The 9,675-nt window shown below is 27.0% G+C and overlaps 1 protein-coding gene across 1 annotated transcript in view; it reads right to left on the minus strand.

Moving 5' to 3' along the window:
• Positions 1-5,464: 5,464 nt before the first annotated feature.
• Positions 5,465-9,675, minus strand: part of LOC107456874 (peroxidase) — a gene marked incomplete in the record, with an annotated part of 38,203 nt that continues 33,992 nt past the window's right edge. The window contains 2 exon segments of the mRNA XM_043047285.2: positions 5,465-5,609; positions 6,700-6,802. Coding sequence (XP_042903219.2) covers positions 5,543-5,609; positions 6,700-6,802 — 170 coding nt within the window.

A 9,675-nucleotide genomic window follows, 5' to 3' on the forward strand; every position in this document is an offset into this window, starting at 1 on the left:
TATTTTATTTGTCTTAATCTCTCAAAACTTAAGTTTTTTCTCCACTATTAAAAAAAGGATGTCTTCTGCGTGTAGCTAATAAAAATGAATTGAGCATTAATAGTTTTAAAATCATTTTTATTTGTCAACACTTTACAATTTTTAAAAATTTTACACTTTTTACCAACGTTTGTAAAGATTAACTTTTGTATTAGGGAAATGATTCTATTTCTAACTAACATAATGTTAAAGATTAAACTTAACATTTTCAAAAAAAGAAGGAAAATAGATAAAATTGGAATTTACAGTTAATTTTTGATGATGCTAAGTATGAATTTAAACTTAAATCAAGTCTTTTGTTTTATTTTTAAATACATGCTAACTGATGAGAAATATTCTGTTTTCTTATACTTAAATGTGCAGTGGTCTCAACTATTACAATTTGTTCATAGTTATTTCGATTTCATTGTCAAGGGTACTTGCTTTTGATTTATGAAAATTAGGGTTTTTCAAAATTTTCATACTCTGTTAACGCTAAGTTTTTTTTTTCTTTCTCCTTAACAACTGAGAGTTATGAAATTTTGTTGTTTGCAACTCTTATTCAGAAAAAAAATTATAGTTCAGTGTTACTTTTTTATAGTTAATAATAAATTCATGCGTAATATTAACATGAAGTATGTACCTATATAAGATTAAACTGTAAAAACACCTTGAATTGCACTAGTTTGAATTTTGTTAACGTTATATGTTTTATTGTACTTCTGATTATAAAAAGCTATTTTGGAAAATTGGCTCCTCTGAATGTGCTGAAAACAAGTTGTAATACTTATATTATTTAAAGATGTATTGTAACTTGTTAGTTTTTTTTTTATTTTTAATTACTTTAAATTCTGTTTGATAATATAATTTCAACTGATAGAATTATCCATAAATATTTTTACCAAATTTTTTGTTTAATTATACCTATCACTTAAGATGTCTAGTAATATAAATGTTTCAGAATACATACAGCTTATAGATTTTACACTAATACAGAATGCTAATAGTCTAATTTATTTTAAACTAGTCTAATTTGTCTGAAAAACGCAAACTTAATATACAGCCATAGAAGCAAGCATACCAAAGATTGAAGTATTGAATGTTTTGTTTAATGATTTGACAGGTAATTGTGTTTAACTTATAAATTAAAATTGTTTTACTGTTGTACTTTCAGAAATGTTTTTTATTACTATAGTGTAGAGGGGACTTAATTTTGACTTAAAAATATTTTATTNATTTTTAATTACTTTAAATTCTGTTTGATAATATAATTTCAACTGATAGAATTATCCATAAATATTTTTACCAAATTTTTTGTTTAATTATACCTATCACTTAAGATGTCTAGTAATATAAATGTTTCAGAATACATACAGCTTATAGATTTTACACTAATACAGAATGCTAATAGTCTAATTTATTTTAAACTAGTCTAATTTGTCTGAAAAACGCAAACTTAATATACAGCCATAGAAGCAAGCATACCAAAGATTGAAGTATTGAATGTTTTGTTTAATGATTTGACAGGTAATTGTGTTTAACTTAAATTAAAATTGTTTTACTGTTGTACTTTCAGAAATGTTTTTTATTACTATAGTGTAGAGGGGACTTAATTTTGACTTAAAAATATTTTATTTTTTGTTCTTATGTTTGTTGTCAAAACTAAAATATGTTTAAAATGAAGTTTAATTTTTTGGAAGCAGCTGCATTCATTCACCTTATTTCAGTATTTACTTTAAATATAAGTGTATTACTTTACCTTTTAAGTAATTTTTAGTACAGATAAAATAATTTTTGTAATCTTTAATTTATGTACTCATTCTTAGTAAGATACTTGCTTATGGTAGTCAGAATTTTTTGAGTCAGTTAGCAGCTTCAAATTTGCTTGTAACCCAGTCTGACTAAATAAACATCAGGCTTAAAATTATGATAAAAATTAGGCTTAATCTTTTTGTGTATTGATTATAATTTGCACAGTAATTAGGCACAAAATTTTTTGATTTAATTTGAATTTGATGCTGTATAATACTTAAAAATATTCAAATAAAGATCCATTCTATAACTAAACAATATATTTGTAAAATAATTTTTTTTAAATTTTTTTTTTTTTTTTTAAAAATAATTTTATGTAAAAAAAGTTTTTTTGATTTTTTTTCTTGCTTCCTCTTAGGATTTTTAGTAATTTTTTTTCCTTTTAAATCTTAGAGAAAAAGTAATTTGCTACAGTACTGTGGGACTTCTGCTACCAGACTTGTGGAAAATTATTAAAGTATTTTCATTGTTATTAAAACTTCCCCCGCCATTATCAGTTTGATGAGCAGTCCTGTTTGTTTTAAAAATACATATTTTGTTGGAAGCTATTCCTTTGGTTTATTTACATAAGCCAACGGATTAACTGGTTTACATAAATTAATTATTCTGAAATTTTTGTTATTGTAATTATATCTAGTAGTCTTGTATGGTATACTTAGAACTTTACAATTGAAGATATATTTTAATAAAGAACTCATGTTTGGGGAAATTTTCTAAAAGACTCAAGCATCTATCAACTATTATGTTACATTAATTGCCTATTATAAAAAACTGTACTTATTTTTGAATTATTTTTGTATTACTCATCTCGCTTAAAGGTAAATTACACTACATGTTTTGCCTTTTTAAAAAAATGGAAATCATAATGTATATTTTTATAAACTTGCAAGGATTTTATAATTAGATATTTAAAATTTGTTGAATCATGCATGCTAATCAATAATTTCTAATTGATAAAGCTTAAATCTTTGAATGAAATATATTTTAAAGTTAAAAGACTTTTTTTTCAGGCATTAGTTTTATAATGTTAATTTTTTTTCTGAGTTTAACCTTAAGCTTTTAGTTTTTGCAGTAATTGCTAAAGTCAATCGTTGTTCTGTTTAAAGCAATCACACTGGACATATTATGAGACTGGGCAAAAAAGAATGCCTAGTTTTAAATTTGGCATAATCTTTACGAAAAGTTAACTATCTGTATCGGAACAAATGAACCAATTGTCAGTTTCTTTTCTGTTAGAAAATCAAGGAAGTTGTCACAATTTTCAATTCCAGTCTTGAATTGGTTATACCAATCAAAGCAACTATAGTAATCTGAGTTTTAAAAAAATATATTATGGCTACATTAGTTGTAGTTTTTTTTAATACTTCTGAAATTTCTGTTTCTAACTTTTTTCTTAAGGTGTTTTTCAAAGCTCTTTCCTTTTGGAAAAAATCGATAACTACGGTTTAAGTGTCTTTTACTCGAAGCAAAGTAATAATTTTAAACACTAAATGGACTATCTTGCCTTAAAGAATTAGCCGAGTTTTAGAACGGTCGGATATCTTAAATGTTCAGAAAATTATTAAACTTAGCACTAAGTTTTTCACAAAATTGTTTTTCTTATTGACATTTTGCACTATTTTCATGATTAGCAAAGACTTAAGATAGACAAAGCTTGACCTAACAGTCATGAATAATAGTTATAAAAATAGCATATTATTTACTAAAAGAGAAAGCTTGCCTTGGAGAAACAGCCTTTACAAAAGTCTCAGTTGTTTTAAAATGCCCAATCCTAGCTGTGATTAATTTAATATATTTCACCAAAAGTATTCTCAGACTTTTCTAAAAGCATAACTTTCCAATTTATTCTCCCTTTTTTCTTTTCTTCCTTAAATATTGAGTTTTGAAAATTATACTGTCCTTCAAGTTAAATTTAAACTGCTTGAGATTAATTGTTCTTTGTTTGATATTTTGTCCTTTAAACAAAGTCATTTTTTTTTTCGTTCACTTATGTCATTCCAATTACCTTTGTTTTGTTTATTTCTAGTTTTCATCCTTTACTGAAACTGTATCACACACTGGATTATGTTTCATTTATATAAGAATTTCATACATTTTTGTTTGTTCTATAATTCTATTTATGTTTTTAAAACCATATTGCTCTTTTTAATGATATATGTATTGTCTAATAAATTTTATATGACTTATTGATGATTTTTTGTGTCACTTTCTAAAAGCAATTTTGTAAAATATCTTCAATATCTGGAAATTTTTATGCTTGCACATTTCCTGCGTCATAAATCTGTGTTTTGAGAATAAGCTATTGGTTCAATTTTTGTGGTAAAAATTTATTTTTATTTCTTATTTTAAAATGTTTATGGTGCAATAGATATAGATAATAACATAGTCAGGGTGCTTAGCGTTTTTAAAAAGTGCTTAAAGGTGCTTATTTTTGACTTTCGTTTTAAAAGCCCTTTTAGGTGCTTTTTCCATTTGGTATTTTTAAAAAGTGGTTAATTTTCCCTTTTCCAAAATGAGATTTTTTTCTTAACCATATCACTTTTTGCTTCGAATTACACAAAAAGCGTGGTTTCCATGCTCTATTCAACGTTTTCACAATTCATTCAACCACAATCTATTTCGACATACCCTGTAGCGTATGATAGCGCCAATCATTTTATCAAGTACTTGCGGGTTCGAATACTGAGTTGGATTCGGTGGGAAGGATTCATGCATTCTCATGAGCAACTCTGCTGCATTTTGCAAGAGAGATAATCTTTTTTTAAATAATAGTTAAATTAATTATTTATAATTTTGAATAACATTTTTTTTACANTTGGTTCAATTTTTGTGGTAAAAATTTATTTTTATTTCTTATTTTAAAATGTTTATGGTGCAATAGATATAGATAATAACATAGTCAGGGTGCTTAGCGTTTTTAAAAAGTTCTTAAAGGTGCTTATTTTTTACTTTCGTTTTTAAAAGCCCTTTTAGGTGCTTTTTCCATTTGGTGTTTTTAAAAAGTGCTTAATTTTCCCTTTTCCAAAATGAGATTTTTTTTCTTAACCATATCACTTTTTGCTTCGAATTACACAAAAAGCGTGGTTTCCATGTTCTATTCAACGTTTTCACGATTCATTCAACCACAATCTATTTCGACATACCCTGTAGCGTATGAAAGCGCCAATCATTTTATCAAGTACTTGCAGGTTCGAATACTGAGTTGGATTCGGTGGGAAGGATTCATGCATTCTCATGAGCAACTCTGCTGCATTTTGCAAGAGAGATAATCTTTTTAAATAATAGTTAAATTAATTATTTATAATTTTGAATAAAAATTTTTTTACATGATTGTGTAAAGTAATTATAAATTTAATGATTCACTCAGTATTGAATGTATTTAAAATTGCCCATAAATTGTTTTTATGGTGGCTAATATAATCACGAAAAAAAATTCTTTGTAAGAAACAAGTTATTTTATCATGGTCATGTAACTTAGAAAACTATTTTGTTAAATATATATATGAACTTTCAACACTATGAAGGAAAAAAATTTATTAGTGCGCATATCCTAATTATAATATTTTTTTTGAGTGCTTAAAAAGTACTTCAAATGTGCCTATTTTTTGCTGAAAAATTTGACTGCGCACCCTGATAGTGTTAAAATTCATTGTTTATTTTTGAACCTAAAAGAGAGAGTAATAAATGCTCAGATTTCAGATTTTTATTTGCATCAATAGGTATCTTTCCATGCTTCAAAATTCATTGGTGGAAATGATCTACAATGCACCAAAGGATTTCTGAAATGCAACAGACATTGTTAGAAATTGTATATTACAAATTTTTTTTAAATTTAACTGAATTAAATTTCTAGTGAGCTCTTTATCTAATGTTATAGAAGAAGCAGACTTGTATAATATGCAGGGCTCCCACAGGTCAGGGAGAACCTGGAATTGTCAGGGAATTTAACTCTTAATAGTCAAAACATCGTGATTCGTATCAACACTACTTGAAAATCAAACATCGAGATTGGTATTCACGCGATTTTAAAACTGAATGACGAGATTTGTATTCGCGTGATTTAAAAATCGCACGTTGAGATTCACACAATTTAAACAAAGTACTTACATCGATGTGTTTATTAAGACGTTGATAACATTCTGTTGATAAATGCTTCATACATTCTTGTTCAAATTTCAGGTATTTTTTTTCTTCCAATTATTTAAAAAGTATTTTTACACATAAAATTTTTGAATTTTTTTTTTTTTGCTTCTCTCTGTAGTATGAACCAATGTAGAGTTCTATAAAACTGGAACATTAAAAAAAAAACGCGATTTTTAAAAAAATGTCTCCATGATGAGAATTTCCATGGCGACGGAAGGGTTGAAATGAGTTACAAGAGCCTGCAGAAAGGTTTTTAATTGACGTTTTGTGTTCCCAGAAAGTTTTTCATTTTATTTAAGCCCGTAGAGATGTATGATAAGCAACTTTAAATGACTTCCAGTAACGATCCAGCTTTCATCGTGGAGCAGATCCAGCTTCCATGGAAGCCCTCCCAAGACGAGTTGTTCATTTTTCGCATGCTATCAACTCCGTCACCAAAATAGACCCGCACCCAATGAAATATCTGATTAAACGCACCTTAAGAAAACGTTCTAATTGTAAAATGGATGTTAAATCAGCGTTTAATACCATTTTTGTCTGACATTTGCAAAACTGGCGAACATTACGAGTTTTTTCGAATGCCATTCGGTCACTAACTGCCCTCTTACATTGACAATGGCAATAAAATCTGCTTTCGACCAGATTAAAATAGAAAAAGTTTGTACATAGAAAAGCGACGTTACCAGGTTTATTTTAAGACTGTTTCAGAATTAAATTTTTACTGACCTAATGTTAGGCAAGGTAAATGGCTTCAGACGTATCTGATTTAATCTAGTTGTTTCACATAACAATCGAGCCAGAGACCATTTTTGAAGCTCCGCTAACTGATCTATTAATAAAAATATTAAAAAAATTTAAATAATATGACTTAAAAGTTTTTTTTTGTAAAAAAATAAACAAGTTGTCTATGGTTCTGCACGAAAAAGTATTTAATGAAGTATTGCGCGCAACTTATAAAAATCGAGTTTATGTAGTCTCAGCTAATTTTCCTGGTATTATGCTCATATTATATAAAGTTTATGATAAAATATGTTGTAAGAATTTCTTATAAAATTAAAAAAAATAGCAGATTTAAAGGTTTTTGAATAATAAATCCAAATGAACCAACGACTATCCATCTCCTTTCCTTAAAAATTCTTGTAACACATTTAAAGATAAACTTTATATAAAATGAACATAATACCTGGAAAGACTATATGGACTCGATTTTTACCCGCAATCTTTTATTTCTTACTTTTTTGTACAGACTCATATATAAATTGTTTTTCAAAACTATTTTATTTCTTCATAGGATTTAAGTCTCTCCAGAAACACGTTTTAAAAAGCATGAACATAGTGTCAGTTGTTAATTTGGTTGATGATTGATTTATTGAAATTACATACATTTGCTGACTTGTGTGCTCAATATAGGCTTATAAGTCATTGTCAAGTAGAAAATACAGATAGAACAATTCAGAGAAAGACATCACAAAGAATACATCCAGGGTTACGGCGGGATTCGAACCCGCTACCTCCACGCTTAACAGAGCGCTTGGACCGGCGATACCGCTCGGCCAGGGAGGCCCCTGTTAATTTGGTGATGTTGCACCGATCAGAGTTGGCCGTCGATTACAGTAATTGATTACAGCTGTGTAATCAATTACTTGTAACCACGATTACAAGCAATCAAAATTTTTGATTACATCAGAGTAGAGCGAAAATGTAATCGATTACATTTTTCAATTACATGAAATCATGATTACAAAGTTTGATTACAGCTGTAAACATGATTACATAGTCGATTACAGTAATCAATTACTTGTAATCATGATTACAATTTTCAAAAATTTTGATTACGGCTGTAATCATGATTACAATATTAATTACAGTAATCAATTACTTGTAATCGTGATTACTAGTAATCATAATATATGATTACATGTAATCAAACTATACGATTACAAGTTATTACGATTGTATACTATATGCAAATTCATTATGTAAGTATTTATGAGTTTGCATATTTTTATGTACATAGAATGTACGCACGCATGAACGTAAAATTTGTGATTCCTATACGATGTATGCACAAACGTTGTACTCACAATATACATAATTATATTGTAATATACTTAATTCAATACGTATATGCTTAGTACATATAATTATGCATTTATGAAACATGTACGCATGTATGTTAGTTTGAACGAAAATGCAATGTTTTGTATCTTTGTATACATAGACAATATATGTATGAACGTATATGAAAATAATGTTTATAAGTTTGCATGTTTTTATGTACTTAAGTACATACATTGTATAAATTTACGATAATAGCACGTATATGCAATGTACGTATGTATATAAAATTGTACGAATTTACGTACAATATGTAAGAATGTTGTTTAAAGGAACAATATATGCACATAGTTGCGTAAATAAAATGCATGCATGTACATTTATATGTACATCGATATATGTACAGTCCGCAAAAAAAAAAATATATCACCCTGAATAACTTTCGTTCTAATGATCGGAATTTCACGAACTAAGTGTCAATCTTAATGGTTCCTGGGGGTGACCTCAAATATGATAATTAATTAGTGATAACTATTAATTAAGTAACGAAATCAGACCCAATAACGTACTTTCTCTGAATAAACATAAATTTTTTTTTTGCATATTTAGGTTCCTTATCATCAAAATATAGGGTAGCCGTGATCTTGGAAATGTGGTCCCCATAGTTTGGTCAGGAGATCGATTCAAAGTTTAGACCCCTTAATGTTAATTTCGCTTTTTGAGTTTTCAGTCATATTTTAAGAACTAATGAAGTAATTAAAAAAAAAATTTCACCTACTCATAAAACTCATTTACACAAAGGTTATTTCATGAAAAAAATAATTTTTAATAATTATTTATTATTAAATTTATGTGAGGATGAAAAAAATGTTGAATTATAAGGTATGTATTTTTTTATACCATATTAATCTACATATTTTTCAATTGAAAAATCTAAAGTTTAAACTGTTTTTATTTATTAGAAGATGAGAAAAATTAAAATTAATTATTTTAAAGAAAATAATTTGGCGACAGTGAAAAAATGATTAAATGGGGCGATTAATATTAAAATGTGATAAACTTACGAGGAACTTTACTTAGCGCGTAGCATAAAATTTGATTCATATTTTTTTTTGCTAATAATCATTTGCTAATCTTTTTATTTTTATTTTTTTTTTTAAACTATGAAATACGATGTTTCTTTTTTAGTCGTCTAAAATTCTATTTGCAATTTAGTAAAGAAATTTGAATAAAACATTTTGAAAAAAAAACATTTTATTCAACGAATGTCGAGTTTTATAAAAGCATGCTTCTGATCGAATATGATTATACACCATATTGTGCTTATTTAATGTGATATTTTTTAGTTTTTTTTTCTCAATAACTGATACAATTTCAATAGTATACATACGTATGAATAGATTTGGAATAAAATATTTATCAATTTCTTGAATATATTTTTTATAAATATTAATAAAAATACGTAGTAAACATTTTTAAGCATCTCTCACATCATTGCAAATTTCTCAACATCTTATAGGGTAAACTAACCAGTGAAGGAACACTTAAGCTTAGATTGCCCTTAAAAAAAACATAAAAATTTCAAAATTTGTAATTTTAGCTAAATGATGGTGTCGACATATTTGTTATTAAATGCAAATTATG

Source organism: Parasteatoda tepidariorum, chromosome 10, assembly GCF_043381705.1.
Source record: "Parasteatoda tepidariorum isolate YZ-2023 chromosome 10, CAS_Ptep_4.0, whole genome shotgun sequence".
Taxonomy (NCBI): Eukaryota; Metazoa; Arthropoda; class Arachnida; order Araneae; family Theridiidae; genus Parasteatoda; species Parasteatoda tepidariorum.